This window comes from Amaranthus tricolor, chromosome 14 (assembly GCF_026212465.1).
Source record: "Amaranthus tricolor cultivar Red isolate AtriRed21 chromosome 14, ASM2621246v1, whole genome shotgun sequence".
In the NCBI taxonomy this organism is placed as follows: Eukaryota; Viridiplantae; Streptophyta; class Magnoliopsida; order Caryophyllales; family Amaranthaceae; genus Amaranthus; species Amaranthus tricolor.
In genome coordinates, this window is record NC_080060.1 from 21938834 (window position 1) to 21956324 (window position 17491).

Genomic DNA, 17491 nt, shown 5'->3' on the forward strand with positions numbered 1-17491 from the left:
GAAATACTTGTTGATTATTACGCTAGTATGTTTTGATAATTCAAATTATTCAAGTTTATTTTATATATTGCTGCTAATATATAAAAGAAAGTATAGTCTAGTAAGATTTTGTTTGAATCGTCTAATCGCGTATATTCATAATATCAAATTTTATAATTTTTAGGTTTTTTAAAGGAACCTAATAATTCATTGATAAAATGTCATACGATATCTACAACAGAGTAACATTTGATCAAATAAATAACAATTTTAATCAAACAAAATTTTATATAGAAAAAATCACGATCATTATAATGGAAAACTGACACTGAAGCATTCCCTTTATCACATTATTTTTTGATATAGCCTCCTCCAAGGAGGTCTTTAGATCTGTTGAGTTTTAAAATAGAGATAAGTTTATACTATTGACTATATTAGCATAACTGACACTCTTGATGACGACATATATCTTTCTACAATCGAATTGATGATAAGTCTTCAAACTTTAAAACCCAATATTTGAGTAGATCGAATCAAATAAATGGATAGAATAACTTTATAATATAAAAATAATACACCTATTCGTAACTTAAAAACGAAAAATACACAAATAAAAAAAGTTGAGGCTTACCATTAACCATAAGGTTGATAGTAGCCCCAAAATTAAGAATAGAGGCTAAAATTTTTTCAAGAGAAAAAAAAGAGAGAAGAGAGATTGATTTCTAGTTATATATAACTAAAGTTATAAAGGACCAAAATATTTGCCCTCAACCAAGCCAGCCACCCGTGAGATGTGGTAAGTAGTTGTAAGAGACGTGGAGTATAATTAGGTCTAAGAAGTACTCCAAAACTTTGGATTTATCCGATTAACAAGTCATTGCCGTGTTTGACCCCATAACAAAAAATGAACTACTAATACTAACGATAGAGAGAGAGAGAGAGAGAAAGATTATAAAGATTTGGTATTTCCTTTTTCTTTCTTGTACAAGTAGAAAACAAACTTTTTTCGGTATTTCCAATCGAGTTTCCTATGTAGTAGTAGTAGTATATTTCCAAGTCAACTCCAACCAAATTTGTTACCAGGACTCTTTGGAGTTTTTGATTTTCTAACTTCTCAATCAATAAATATTGAAATTGAAATTTGAGATTCATAAATCATCACAAATAGAGATGAGCAGAGTTGATAGTGGCGAGATGAGAAATGTAAATAGCGCTTTGGACACTGTTAACGCCGCTGCTACGGCCATAGCTTCTGCCAACTCTAGACTTCCACCTCCTTCTATCCAGGTTCGTCATCTTTCTTTCTATATTTTTATTTTTGTTGTTTATATAAGTAAGTTTTTGTTAGATTTAAGATTTGCCTCTTTTTGTTTTGTTCCACTTGATTGATTCGCTACCTTAGCCATTTTTCAGATTCCACAACTCACTTTTGTTTCTGTATGCTTGTGTTTCAATCTTTGAATGTTAAGAATTCGTTAACAATGAATCTTGTTCTGGAACGTTATTAAACTAATGCAATCCACCAAACCGAATCAAACCAAGCATCCCTTTGGTTCATATACAATTTGTTATGTTGAATGGTCTTAGAAAATATTCCCTGTGCTATTGATTAATATACTAGGAGTATTATTTTGAATTTAATTACTAAACTCTGCATAAGCAAATCTGTATTTCAGGGCTCAGGGATGAATATTATACTTCTAGCAAATATGAACTGGTTTTAAATGTTAAAGGAATTCTACCTTTTATTGTTAAGTGGTGCCTAAACTTGGGTCCATAGTTAGCATGATTGAATGTGGATTGTGATTGTATCATCAAATTTGATTCATTGAGAGAAGAAACCGATGATAGGAAGTGAGGATCGAGCCAAAAATAAGAAATCAGAATCATAATCAGAAAATAGTATTTATTTGACATTTTTTGGCGGTTTTATTTATTTATTTTTATTTTTATTTTTTTTTATTTTGGAATGCAAGCATGAGAACAGGACAAAAGGAGGAGTGGAGGACCAAGGAAGGAGGAGATGAGAAAAAGTATACTGAACCACTAAGCATAAGAAAACAGGAGCAGATGACTAGTGAGAGATTGAGAAAATACAACTTTGAAAGAAGGTGGAGGACAGAAAGGGTCTAGGTCTTTGAAGATTGAAGTAAAAGAGTACAAGGCTGGAAAGGTGGGGAGTGAAGGTTTGCAAATGAAAAGACATGGGTGTGGGCTAGGATTTTTGTTCATTCAATGTCTGTTTCAGTCGGAGATTGGGGCTTTTTCCTTTGGGAAATAGACTGGCCACATCGATCCGAAGTTGGTTTAACATATTTTTTAGAAAATCGTTTTTTAACTTCAGGTTTTTTTCCTCCCTAACTTAACCTAAGCCAAAATAGATGGTTTATAGATATCAATCCAGATCTATATGAAGTAACAATTTCTTTTTCGGTTTGGTTTTGTTCCATGATGGTTTTATCCTTGCAATTTTTATCCAAATAAGTTTTACCCTGTCTACAATATTGCAATTATCAGAAGATTCACCCTTTTTGCAGTGCTTATCCCTATCCAAATGTTACTTGTATGTCTGTGTCGGATGAAGATGCTTCATCACCAATGTTACGTTATAATTAATTTCAATCTGTGCTCTGTTTCAGATCTAGGTTTATAGCATTCAAATATTCTAGAAGTTCATTTCTCACATTGAAGGGGCTTTATCCAGTGTTTCTGTCATATTGTCTATAGCCTTGTGGACATTATATATTCAGCAATCAGCACAAAGGTTTTCTAATTTCTATAGCAAAAAGAAACTAAGGTTAAAACATCTAACTGCTAATTGATACTTCTATTATTATATGGAAGAGACCCGAATTGAAAGTTCTTGGAGCCTTTGCCCTGACTTTGTACTAGAGGAAAGGGTAATTGCCATTTGGAGGAGCATTGAATGTAGGAGAATATATGAGAATAATCGTTGTAATTGATTTTTTTTGGCTGTAGATTAGTATTTTAAGAATTAAGTTAGGGCCAAATAAAGGATAGTCTTTGTTAGCAAGGACCTCTCGCTTTGATTTGTTTGGTTCATGTAGTAGACGCTAAATTATTGTGACTCAGGATGTCATTGTTGTTTGGCATTCTTGTTACCATCTTTTTGCCTTTGTTTGTCCGTTATGTTATTTTGGTTTCAGATTTCTCTAACTGCTAACGGGCAGCCCTGTTTTACTTTTTATAAATCTCTTTTCATGTGTTCTTATGAACTATGATGTAACATAATTCATTTATAAATTACGGGATGAATTAAAGAGTTAAGCTTTTCCTTGTGAACAAAAGACAATTTGGCATTAAATAAGGTTAAGTTGCTACTAAAGCTTCTGTAGTTAATTTTAGGGACCATATATTTTCTGAACTGCCTTTGGCTGCGTATACATAGTATTGCACTGCTTTATATGTGGTTTATTTATAGCTATAGCCGGTTTTTTGCTTTTATTTGAGAGTGAAAAATCTTATATATGACATTCTGATTTGCAGAAACGAAGGTGGAGTAATTGTTGGAGCATTTATTCTTGTTTTGGTTCTCAAAAGGACAACAAACGCTTTGGGCATGCTGTCCTTGTTCCTGAGCCATTAACCACAGGAATCGGCACTTCCACTGCACCTCCTGAAATTGCTACTCAACCACCTAGCATTAGGATCCCTTTTGCTGCTCCTCCTTCATCTCCTGCATCTTTTCTTCCTTCAGAACCGCCATCAGCTCTACAGTCTCCTGCTGGCTCTGTGGGTCTCAACTATCGCTCCCCTAATTTGTACTCCCCTGGTGGACCTCGTTCCATTTTTGCTATTGGTCCGTATGCCCACGAGACCCAGTTAGTCACTCCTCCCGTCTTCTCTACCTACACTACTGAACCTTCTACTGCCCCTTTTACCCCACCTCCAGAGTCAGTTCATTTAACTACCCCTTCCTCTCCGGAGGTGCCTTTTGCTCGGCTTCTTGATCCCATTAACAGTAATGGCCATGTGGGTGCACGGTTCACCCCTTCCCAATATGATTTTCAATCCTACCTTCTCTATCCTGGAAGTCCTGTAGGCCCCCTAATTTCACCCGGTTGTGTTGTCTCAGGTTCTGGCACATCCTCACCTTTTCCTGACCCCTACTTTCCTGATATCCGATATGGTGTTCCTCAAAAGCTGCTAACCCTTGAAGTGGGGCCCAGGCATGAATATGATTCACGACACACATCGGGTTCTGTAACTCCAGAAGCTATTCAGCCCATGTCTCAAGAGGTTGTTTTGAATCGGGAAGGTTCCGTAGTTTCGCTGCTTCCAAACTTACCGGTCGGGCATAGAAACAATGATCTTCTTTTTGATCACCGAGTCTCCTTTGAACTGACATCTGAGGATGTGGTGAGGTGTGTGGAAAAGAAGCCCATGGCATTGCCTAAAGCACTGCAGAATGCAGACAATAGAGATTACATCACAAATGACTTGCTTAATGACAGTGCCAGTGCGAGAAGTTCTGAGAAAGGACAGTCAAACATTGAAGAGGGGGTTCGACATCAGAAGCAGCGTGCTGCCTCTCTTGGGTCGATAAAGGAATTCAATTTTGACCATGTAAATGGGCTAGATTCGGATAAACCATTTATCAGTTCAAACTGGTGGGCTAATGAGAAGGTAATGGGGAAAGAAGACGATCCCTGTAAAAACTGGTCGTTTTTCCCGGTGATGCAGCCTGGTGTCAGCTAGCAAATGTAAGTATGTTAGATGGTCCAGGCACAGTTTTTGATGTTCTCACTTCTCTCATACACAGATAACATGTATGAATACAATAAATTGTTGGTCCCCAACTGAAAAGTTTTCCGCTTTGATGTGTTGGGATGGCTTTTTTGGTTTGATGCTGACCCGATATCTGAGGAGGAGCCATAATAAGTTGGCCCGTTCTGAAGTAGGTGAAAATCTTAGTCTATAGAGATGTTAACGTTTCGTTAGAAATAGGTATATGAACATAAGGGTATATGTTTCTGTAGTATTCCTATTGACTAATTGTATCTCAGAAGAAACACTAACCCTTAGTTCATACACTAATCCTAGTCATTTAGGCCGCTTTTGTCCTTATGCATTTTGTAATGTATAAATACTCCTGTATAAAGTAGTATAACTACCAACTCAGCAATACTAGACTATTGCTATTTGCTAATGCAGGTTTCTCAAAACCTTCTTCGTTACCTACTTCTGTTTCTCTGTTGTTCTTGATCAGTCATCTGTATAATGTAATAGAGAGCTCTCTTGTGACCTGTCAATCAATTGACTTGGAATCGTGAATATTCCTTTCTTCTAAAACTCTATGTGCTTAATGATGGTATTGGAAATTTAAGTTATATCTATTCCATAGTTATTCATTACAATCTAAAATTACCTTTCCAAATGGCAATGGATATGAATGGGATAATGGATTACGTGAAGCAAAAGAATGATTATAATAGGATTAAGTATGATCATATACCTGGGTAAGTTGTTTTATGTGGTTAAATTATGATCATTGGATTGCTCTAAGAATTACAAGTAATTGTACTCTACCTAGATTAAGCTTTAGGAGTTCTGAAAAGGCACTTAAATATGACGATAGGATTGCTCTAACATTAGATAATTATAGAAGGTGAGGTTGAATAGAGTATAACAGATTTTTGTTGATTAAGCTTTAGGAGTCCTAACAAAGCACTTAATACTAGTTTTGAATTCTTTTTTGAGGTTTTTATGTCTTTAAGAAACTAAGTAATTAATTAAGTAGATTGGAAAATAAAAATATATTATATAAGAAGTTCAAATCTCTAAATGAGCTACGTCTCCTCTTTTGGATTCCTCTCTAATCTTTATAAATTTTAATGCGTTATTTCTTGTATTACTCTTTAGCTTTCTTGTAGGTTATACTCTAGCTAAAAGAAATTTTCTTATCCTCTACGCTAAGTACCCTTGCAACACCTTCGCTACTACCAACAATGTACTCGCGAAGTAACTAAAAAGAAAATTTATTCACGCACTAAAACACTTGGACACTTAAACCTCTACACTTTTTTACCGAGTATAAACGATAAAATATTTATTAACTACACTATCAAACTCAACGCTTTATAAGATTAGTATTTCGCCTTAAAAAAACCTTAAATAGATAAAACTTGTTTGAGTATACAAGAAACGAAAAATAAAAATATTTGTTAATTTCTTGTTTGAGTATGAAGCTTTTTAGAATGTTCTCTGAAGATCAATTCTATATTTATACTTTACTCTTTAATTGAATTTGAACTTTAACATTCAAATCTCCAACAACTATATTCCAAGGCTCAAGGTAATAACCCCACTCACCTATAGACTAAGTAGAGTTATCACGGCTTCACATACCCAAAAAGATCACTAGATTTAACAACACCTATAAAATCGATTCACAATCTCCAGTTAATCGATCATGACAATTTTATACAAAACAACAACTACAGCAAACCTCAATTCATATACATGAAAGCATAAAAGTCCACAATTCTACATACCCATATTAACAACTAGTCTACTACAAAGGTATCTCAAAGTTAAATAATAAAAGTCTCCTCCTCATGCTCTCATCACCTTCAAATCCCACCTTTCTAATCGGTACCCAAGCTACGAGCAATCTAAAAGAAGGTAAATAAGAAAGAGTCAGATTAACTGAATGAGGAGAAGAAATCCAAAACAAAATGAAATACAATAAATTAAATTGAAGGTTTAAAAGCAACATCGATCCTAAATTTTTGTGCGCACAAGGAGTTTAATTGAGAGGAACACCATAGCTCTAAGGGTACGTCTTTCTTGGGTGAAGTTAGTCAATATTTAAATGACAATTCGCTTCAAAAAAAGGTAATATGAGGCGATGTCCGACCACTCCATCAATGACCAGCTCGTAAGCCCGATCCATTAGTCCATATAACAATATATCATATGAGCATAGGGATGGCAATGGGTCGGATCTGGACCGGGTCCACGTGGATTTTCAGGACCCGGATCCACAGGCCTAGATTTTCAGGACCCATATCCAGATCCGTGGATACTGCGGATCCAATACTGAATCCGGATCCAAAACGGGTCTAGCTTATTTTTTGCATTATGGGTAATTTTGGATCGTATTGAAATTGCGATAAAAATATATTCATTGACTAATGATAATAATATATATAATTTCACGATCGAACATCCAAACTAACATTATACAACTTAAAATTTTCTTGAAAATACCCGACTAGCAAACTAAAGTTGTTTCTTACATTAATCAAGCTTTCTTACAAACATAGCCTACACAACCATTCATTCAAAATAACATAATGTAATTAAGAAAGGTTGATCATTCATGTTCCTAGTCACGATTTGAGTAGAAAATACCACAAAACCAGCCAACTTATTTTTATGTACACAAAAAACAAAGGTGTTGAGCGAGCGTAATTCTAAACAAAGGCAACTCTGACTTTCTGATCTGATATGTTTCTTCATGATTTTCACCATCAAATCTACTAACATTTTTCATCCTAAAGATTTCAAAATTGGAGTCTTTTAGCTACGTATGGCAATTCAGTCTGACTTCGCCCCTGATCTGACCCGATCCAAGGATTTTAATCCGATTCAAGTCCGAGGGAGAAAATAGCCGACTCCGATTATATAATCCGAGTCCGATTTAGAGTCGGACTGGATTTGGATCTCATAAAAACTCCGATAATCCGACCGACTTCAACTTCGATTCAACTTTGACTCCGACTCGACCCAACTCCGACTCGGCCTGACTCGATCCGACATCCAACTCAAATTTAATTTAAGGCATTTTTATATTTTGAAAAAATTGAACTTTATATGAAAATAAGTTTATTCAAACCAAATTTGCAAACTTGACATCTAACTATCTGAGTGACTAATTACATTGTAAGTGAGATTGAATATTGTAAATTTAATAAAGTTGAATGAATGAAACTTATCTAAACAATCGATTAGATTATTATAGACTTATAGTCTTACATAGTTTTGAAGTTATTTAAGTATAATGAAACCTAAAACCAACCAAAATAAACTATTAGAAATATAGTATTAGTCTATATATTAATTAATATCAACCAATTCGATACTTAATCGATCGTTTATTAAAGATTTAATTGGAACTTGTCTAATATACACTTGAAGCTATGTCGTTAAATTGTAAGTGAGATTGAATATTGTAAGTTTGACCAAGTTGAATGAACGAAATAATCAAAACAATCGATTAGACTATTATAGACTTACAGTCTTACATAGCTTTTAAGTTATTTAAGTATAATGAAACCTAAAACTAACTAAGTTAAACTATTAGTCTATATGATAATCAGTTAAATACTTAATTGATAGTATATTAAAGATTTAATTGTAACTTGTCAATTATTGTGAATTAAACGAAATTCAACCACTAATAACGAATTAAAATTTTATTTAAATATGTTTATATATAAGTTATTTAATAACCTCATAATTCTAAATAATTCTTATTCAATTTTATTGCTGATTAGTTTTTTTAAGAAAATATTCATTAAAATTGTATTTACAATTAAGAAATTATATAATTATATTATTTATTAATCTTGTTATTTCTAATTTGTAGACACTAAAGCAAATTCCCTTCAATATGCACCAATTTTCGAAGACGAGGATGCATAAACTATAGAATAAGAATGATAATGGGTATGTTTAGTTTTGATTTACTTAAAATTAAGTTTTTGCTTACTACATTATTTATGCTTATATTACTTTTTTTAAATAAACTTGTGTTAGAGAACTAATGATAGGATTTAATGATGTTGTAATATTGAGCATGAAGAATTGAAGACTTCATCATTTATGTAATTTTTATGTTTGTTGATGTACTTTTAGGGAACTAAGGACTATTTTGTTTATTGTAATTGTAGGACTAGTTTTTCTTATTAAGTTGAATTTGAAAGACATTTTCTTTGTTAGGTTGTATTTAAAGACTAAACTCAATTTTTTCGTGCTTTAAAATCATTAATGTAGTATCGATAAGAATAAATCTCGATAATAATCCAAACTCCATCAGAGGTCCGAGAGTCCGAGTTAGCACAAAGTTGGAGTATGCATAATCCAACTTCGAGTGGAGGTGGACTGAAAAAAATAGTCCAAGATTTATCCGGAGCAAAGTCGGGTGGATAATCCGAGCCGAGTCCGACCCATTGTCATCCCTAGTTTTAGCTATGACTTTAATATTCTACATGCACATGTGCCGTTCAAAACACTTATTCTACTTCATTTAAATGATTTGCTTTAGATGACAATCGACATAGACTTCCAATTCTTGTGGACGGGTCATGAAAGGGTGCAGCTGTACAGGTCTTGGTTTCCTCTCTTGTGCAGTTAGTTGGTTGATTTATTGGACTTTGGAGATACTGTGGGATGCGACACTACAGAGAGGATGAGGAACTGGGGAATTTTGGGATATTAAGGTTTGGGAAGGAAATCAGATTGGGAAGGGTTTTAAGTGGGCAGGCAGCAACTAGGTTTTGGGTATACATTGCATAACCCAGTAATATTTAGGCTTTATAAAAAGAAAACGGGTTCTTCAGATCCACGAGTCCGAGTTGGGGCATTTTTTAGAGATCCGGACCCGGACACGGACCCGTGATATACAAACGAATCAGATCCGACTCGAATCCAATGGGTCCAATTTTTTAGGACCCAGACCTGCAAAAATGAATAGGGATCCACAAATTCGGGCTGGGTCTAATATCCATTTCCATCCCTAGTCATAAGTTATAACCTGTAACACCCCTAAATTTCCAATCCCTTTTTCGAAGCCAAAAACTAGAGGTGATCAAACACCGGGCCGAGAGGCAAAAATCTGTCCATTGATGCGGGCCGGGCTGAAGTGCGGGCCAAAAAGTTCTTGCCCAAACCCGTACTGTGCGGAATTTTGCGGGCCTATGTTATATATTATTTATATATATTATGTAAAATTTAAATAACTTTATAATTTTTAAATTTTTATGTAAAATTTATTTATCCAATCTAAAAGGTACTATTATGAAGTATTGAAAATCTAAAGAGATTGAAGCAGCCAATATAAATGACAAACTCATGGTCCCTGCCTCCCTCCTGCTGCTTGCACTGTTGTACCAAACAATTTCTTCTATTTTTTTATTTTAAATTAATTTTAAGATAACCATGATTATTTCACTATAACTTAAAGCACTCATCAATAATGCTTTAAATTAAAAACTCTCATTTTTTTATTTAATAATTTCTAATCAATCACCGTGATTTGTAAATAACCAAAAAAATAAAAATATAAAACTAAAATAAATAAAACCAAAAAAGACAAAGAAATTCACAAAACTACAAATACAATTGTTGCATATTGTACATAATTTAAAACACAAATTAAAAATAATTGAAATAATCAAATACAATTGTTACATATTATACATAATATAAAACAAATTTAAAATGCAAATCATGAACACACTTTCCCGGCCCGCGGGCCAAACACCAAATCCCAAACCCGTCCCAAAAAAAATCGGGCCACTTATTTTCTACCCAAACCCGCCCATCGGGCCATATTTTGACACCCAAACCCTCACTTTTTCGGGCCGGCGGGCCGGGCCGCCCATGATCACCTCTACCAAAAACCGTGAAGGACGGGAGAAAATTCGGGTGTTACATAAAAGAAAAGGAAAAGAATTCGGATAAAATGTTAAATATTAACTTTAAAAAGGTGAGTGGAAATTTCGACAGCATCTGCCCTAAGACTATGCGCCTTTGTGGAAAAACAAAAGTTATTTAGAATCTAATATAGTAAAGGCATCAACGGCCTATCAAAACTATATCACGGCGGAATGATTCGTCGCCGGCTTCTCAATCAACATGCCAAGCATGGATCGTGGTTCCAATGTCAACGCTTGTGTTTTAAAATGACTTAACTCCTTAAAACCATACAAAGTTATAAACTACGCAGCGGAAATACAAATATACAAGGGAGGACACGAGGCCTCATAACAAAACATATATACAACCAAAGTTTACAAAAGATAAACAAGAGCTACAAAATCGAAAGATAGCGGTATGATACAGGTTATGCTTCACCCTAATCACTCTCCCCCAATGCAAGGCAATGCAAAATAAACTCCAATACCTGCTATGCCTATCTATGATCCTCCTGCTGCTCGACATTAGACCAAAGGCCAATGTGTCATAGCAGGACAATCATAGAAAGTCATCAACAATCAACATAAACACAAACATGTACACGTCAGTAACTAGCATCAAATATAATAAGGCCAACTACTAGATAACATTATATTATACAACAACATAAGATGATTTCATAAGACACATGCACAGATAGTAACCGTTTATTGTCCACCTATACTTCTTAATCTCATTACGTCTTTTCCTACCCGAACCATGTGTTCTTGGGTAGAATGCAGGTCTTCACACTCCTCTTCTCAAAATATAAACTCTTGTAAAACACGCATTGTATCACTCAACCAAGGCATTAACAGACTATTTAACACATGACCCTATATAGCTTGTCTATCTTAGAGTAAGTGTGATCATAATCTATCTTTGAGACTGGTAACTCCCTCGAGGTAACTTAACTTAGGCGCACTTCTCTAGCATAAATACTCTATCATCGAATAAACTATCTATCAATGAGTATACGTTCTATCAATGTGTAAGCTTTCTATGAATGAATAATTTTCTATCCATAAGTAACATTCTATCAGTGGATCTTCTCTCCACTTCATGGCATAGTGACACGGCCAAGGGCGTTATCGGCCATCCGGCGCCCATGGCAAAGTATGAGCTCATACCCCCTCCAGCTGACCCTCTCGGGTCCTACCTTCGGGAAAAACTAACACACTGGGGTACTAAAACAGTGAAGAGGCCACCGTATTGGGGTTTGCAAGGCCCGCATGGTAACACCTCGGTCAAGGGGCGGTATCGGCCATCCAGCGCCCAATGACAAAAGTATGCTCATACCCGCCATACGGTGATCCCGTCGGATCTCACCTAGGGGACTATTAAATTAACCGGACATAATCTAGTTGAGTCACGCCAGTTAATCATAATCTAATACTTTATCAAATGGGAATAACTCCCGTTTTCGACTATTAATGAGCGCCCTGGGATAGCAGCACGCCAAAACCCACTGAGTCACTCAACAAAATATGAAATTCACCTATAGAGGAGTCATTCTAACTCCAAGTAAGGCATAATCCAATTCTTGAATAAATAAGGGGGGTGGTCCCCGCCTTCTACTAACAATCTCAATCTCTATAACTATTCAAAGTGCAAGGATTTCATAGTCGATAGCTCTTCGTATAAAGTGTATTCACTAGTACCTCATAGTTTCGATACAATGCATATTATCACAATAAACAATAATGTCTTAAAGAAAATTATATGTAAGGGTTCGTTACTGCGTGTACTTACCTGTAAGCGTCACTGCACGACAAAAATTCACAATAATCACCCAACTAAGGTTCTATCTTCCTCTTATGAACTGGGAACCTATACAAGTTTGGAGTAGAACTAATAAACCTCTTTGTCTCCACTTAAGAGCATCTAAATGCTAGAACAAACTATCATTCACCCATTCAAGGTAACTTCCACTTATTCTAATGCATACTAAACCAATTCACATTACTCAATTTATACTTGTTCATATGTTATGACATTAACACGGCAATCACATAAGCTTTCGCATCCACAAAACCAACAATCAAGTAAGCTTTCACACTAATAAAGTGCACTTTATGACGATTTCTTTAAACCAATAAGACTCAAGATATAAGGCCACATCACTATGAAATGCCCTAGGCTAGTAACAACTGTATAACAACATCAATACTAGCAACTTATAATGATATTGATGTTAGTAATAGCCTCAAGTTGTGATATAGTTTACTACAATGTACAAGATCTCTCATAATGACAAAGGGGCATGAAATGAAGCACTTCCCCAAATAATTTGAAACAATAATGGCAACAATGATTTCCTCCTACTTCAACAATGATAGTATTTAACTTTAATAACCACGACCATACCACAATCAACTAACAATAATACCTAATAATATAACAACATTCACCATCATCTTTCATCTTTATAATACAAGTGACAATTAACACCACTTTTTGTGACCGATGCTCTCAATTATAACACCTATTATCACCTATTCACAATATAATTACATATTCAAAGCTTATACAATTCTATTTAATTTACTAAACATTTTCAACCCAAAAGTAGTACCATCATCATCTTTATCATTCATACTTCTAACCCTAATTAATAATTATACTCAAATCATCAATCAATATCTTACCCATAATAAGATTTAATGAAAATAACACCAAATCAACATCAAACTCATAAAGTTAATAAAATTTCAATTAGAAACTAAAAAAAAGATTAATTAGAGAAAAGAAAAATTGCTTACAATGGAGGAACTAGAAAAGGGTAAGATTGTAGGTGGTTGTTGTGATGGTGGAGGACCAAGGAGGGGAGTTGGCGGCACTAGGGGCAGCCGGCTGCTGTGAGAGCGGCACGCAGCCCTGCTTGTTGCTAGGAACAGGCCACGTAGCCCATTGCTGCTCGTGGTTGTTCGTGGGGGTGAGGGGGCTGTCGTCTACCGGTGCTGCTGGTGGGGGTGTGTCACGGCTGCTGCTGCCCTTGGTGGTGCCGCCTGCTGATTGTGAGAGGGATGTGATGTAAGGAGAGCAAGGGAGGTGTGAGAGGAGAGGAGGCGTGTGGTATTTCAGTGAAGCAAGGAGTGGTCTACACATAAAAACCCTAACTCCTCTTTTACTAGTATATAACCCTCTAATCATGCCCAACTAAGAACCCACATTTGTTTTGTTCATAAATTTTAATACAATAATAATTTAATTCAAACCTCTTTATTTTCAGCAATCGTAATTGTATTTTAAATATAAATATATATTAGTATTTAAATTCGTATATGAAAGACATTTATTAAAACTACTTCTAAATTAATTTAATATAATTATAAAATCCCTAAAAGTTATTAAAATATTAACTAACAACGTCAGAAAATCTCGGGTGTTACATAACCAATTCGTCTCAACAATTATCAATTTCAAAACAACTTTATTAAAACTATTTTCCAAAAAAAGTAGTCTAGCCAAACCCTTTAAGAGACTTCTACTACTTGCCCTAATGTAGGAAAAGAGGAGGTTACCTTGTTCTAGGTTTCAAAATTTCAAGAGGAAGGTGGTGAATGTCGGCAGCCTGCACAAATTTGAGGATGATGATTAAATTTGAGGGTGATGATGAATGGCAGCTAATGAAAATGAAGCACCTATCTGGTTTTCCTTCTTGTTTTAGTATTAGGAATGGGTTTACTAAGGAAGTTTAACAAAATTAGCTAAGTAATGGAAACGAATAAATAAACTATTTAAACTGAGAGGTAAAATAAACTAATAAAATTAGAGGGATATATTTTATAATCTTAATCATGTATTTAGGTGTAATATTGTCTTTATCATTTTTGCTCACACTCGATTTATACTCGGATTCAAGTATATTTGATCCAATCTACATCCTATATTTGTTTTAAATTTCCTAAGTATTACAACCTACCAAACTTAAAATGAACTTCGTCTTCGAAGTTAAACTAAATCCCCATAGATTTGATTCAATAACTCAATACATTCGAGTAGTTAACTATGATATGTACAACATGAGAAGATAAATTAACCACTAATATTAAGACTTCTACCAAGGCCTACTAGGACTTCACATTCCGCGAAATCTTACGATTCTACCCAACTTAGAACAAAGTTTGTCCTCGTACTTATTTCTCAAAAACTAAGGAGATTCAATAGTTATAAAATGATAAGCATAATAATACCTGAGCAAATAACCAAGGATAAATGCGTCTCATGGCATCTTCTGTCTCTTAGGTGGCTTCTTTTGTAACCTGATTAGACCATAGCACCTTCATGAGTGCTACACTACCCGATGAGTATCGCGCGTTTTCCTATCTACGATCTGAACAGGTGTCTCCTCATACTGCAAGGTGTCATCAAGGGTCAGCTGTTTGGGTTTAAGAACGTGTGAGTCATCTCTGATGTATAGTCTTAGCTGAGATATGTGGAACACGTCATGCACTCGTTCAATAGATGCTAGTAAAGCAAGTCGATAAGCTTCCTCCCCTATATGCTCAAGAATCTCATAGGGTCCAATAAATCTTGAAATTAGTTTACCCTTGTTCCAAACCTCATCACACCCTTAGGTTTTGAAACCCCAAGGAAAAGCTTATCCCCGACTTGGAACTCAAGAGGTCGACATTGCCTATCTGCGTAGCTCTTTTGCTTATCTTGAGCTGCTCTCATCCTTTTACGTATCAGTTGAACTTGTTCAATCATCTCTTAAATCAAAGGTAGTCCAACAGGTACCGTATAAGAATTATCATCCCAACATACAGGGCTATGATAGCTACGACCATACAATGCCTCGAATGGTGCCATCCTAATGCTCGAATGATAACTGTTGTTATATGAAAATCAATCATGTACAACTTATCATCCTAAGAACCCCCAAAATCTAAGGTACAAGCTCGTAACATATCCTCAAGTGTCGATATGGTCCGCTCACTCAGTCCATCGGTAGCAAGGTGAAACACTGTGCTCATCCTCAACTCTGTTCCCAAGGATTCCTATAGCTTTTGCCAAAAAAATGACAAGAACCTAGCATCTCTGTCTGAAACTATGTCTTGTGGAATTCCATGGTGTCTCACCATTTTCTGTCGATACGCTAAAGCCAACTGATGCTTGTTCCAAGTATCCTTCATCGGAATGTAATGTGCTGACTTGGTCAGACGATTAACTATAACCCAAATCAAATTGTTGCCCTTAGAAGTCCTCAGTAAACAACATACAAAATCCATTGATATCAACTCCTACTTCCACTCATGTATCGATGGCGGGTGAAGAAAACCTTAAGGTTGACGGTTATCTATCTTGACTTTCTAGCAGCGCAAACACTTGGCAACAAAGTTAGTAACGTCTCTCTTCACACCATGCCACCAAAATGTTTTCCTGGTTCTTGGTAAACCTTGTCAGTATCAGGTAGCATGGAGTAAGATGACTTGTGCGCTTTTCTAAGAATATGTGCTCTTAAGCCTGGATCATTTAGCACGCACCATCTATCATCGTATCGCAAACTGCCATCCTCATGTATGCTAAAATGAGGGTCGAGTGTCTCAACCACTAGTGAAGATTTCTCAACAAGGTGCTTATTATCAGTTTATTTCATCCTAATCTCTTCAAATAAATCGGTTACCACCTCCATCATCGATGCCAATACCCCATGATCTACTATCTTGAACAAATCTCATGGATTTCCTCTCTCACCTCCATCATCGATGCCAATACCCCATGATCTACTATCTTGAACAAATCTCATGGATTTCCTCTCTCAATCGCACTCTGGTCAAGGCCAAGCACAAACTATGCACAGTTTTCCGACTCAAGGCATCTGCAGCAACTTTAGCTTTCCCCTTATGATACTGGATCACCAAGTCATAATCAGTAGTTAACTCCAATCAATGTCGTTGCCTCATGTTCAACTTTCTCTGGGTAAAAATATTCTTCAAACTCTTATGATTTGATAAAAGCCTAAAGTTGGCCCCATACAAGTAGTATCTCCAAATCTTAATGGCAAAGAATACTACAGCTAACTCCATGTCATGTGTTAGGTAGTTGACCTCATGGGTCTTTTGCTGTCGTTAAGCATAAGTGTGATACCCCAGATTTAGCTTTAAAAAGGATTGATAGACTACTCATATCAACAAAGGGATTTTCTTTTTATGGAAGCCCATTTGCTAAGAACTCCACAACTAAGCGTGCTTGGTGGGGAGTAATCTTAGGATGGGTGACTTGCTAGAAAGTTTTCCTAGGTGCACACGAGTGAGGCCAAAGTGCGCTGGAAAGACTTGTGTTGATTTGTGGGGCCAGTCTACAGTCTCCATGAGTAGTCACCCACAGTCCTTTGGGCCGAGGTGTTACAATAAGCAATAACGTGCCCATTCTGCCTCATTACACACTGTTCATCCCAAATGAATCGTATATTTTTCCTAGTCAACTGGGTCAACAGTTGAGCCATCTTGGAAAAGTCTAGTACTAACCTCTGATAATACCCCGTAAGACTGAAGAAACTACGATCTTCAGATGCATTCTTAGGTATGGCCCAAGACGATATTGCCTCTACCTTAGCCGGGTCTACAAATATGCCCTTGCTAGATACTATGTGCCTAAGACAGGAAACGTTCTATAACCAAAATTTGCACGAGAACTTGGCATACAATTTGTGCTCTCTTAAGGTTTGTAACACAATCCTCAAATGTTCATAGTGTTGTTCGTCTTTCTTAGAGTGTATAAGGATGCCATCGATAAAGATCACTACAAAATGGTCAAGGTATGGGCTAAAGATATTATTGATGAGAGCCATGAACGCTGCTAG

At 35.8% G+C, this 17491-nt stretch overlaps 1 protein-coding gene across 1 annotated transcript; it reads left to right on the forward strand.

The window, feature by feature from the left end:
* Positions 1–654: 654 nt before the first annotated feature.
* On the forward strand, positions 655–5181 carry LOC130799161 (uncharacterized). The gene is made up of 2 exons (XM_057662252.1): positions 655–1266; positions 3487–5181. Exons 1-2 carry the CDS (start codon positions 1150–1152, stop codon positions 4696–4698), a joined length of 1329 nt encoding a protein of 442 aa, XP_057518235.1. The 5' UTR covers positions 655–1149; the 3' UTR covers positions 4699–5181.
* Positions 5182–17491: the final 12310 nt, after the last annotated feature.

Excerpts from the sequence above, each read along its gene's own strand:
- LOC130799161 (XM_057662252.1), top strand. The coding sequence starts at position 1,150 with ATGAGCAGAGTTGATAGTGGCGAGATGAGAAATGTAAATAGCGCTTTG. Across the intron at positions 1,267-3,486 it reads TTCCACCTCCTTCTATCCAG|AAACGAAGGTGGAGTAATTG; the intron begins GTTCGTCATCTT and ends TCTGATTTGCAG.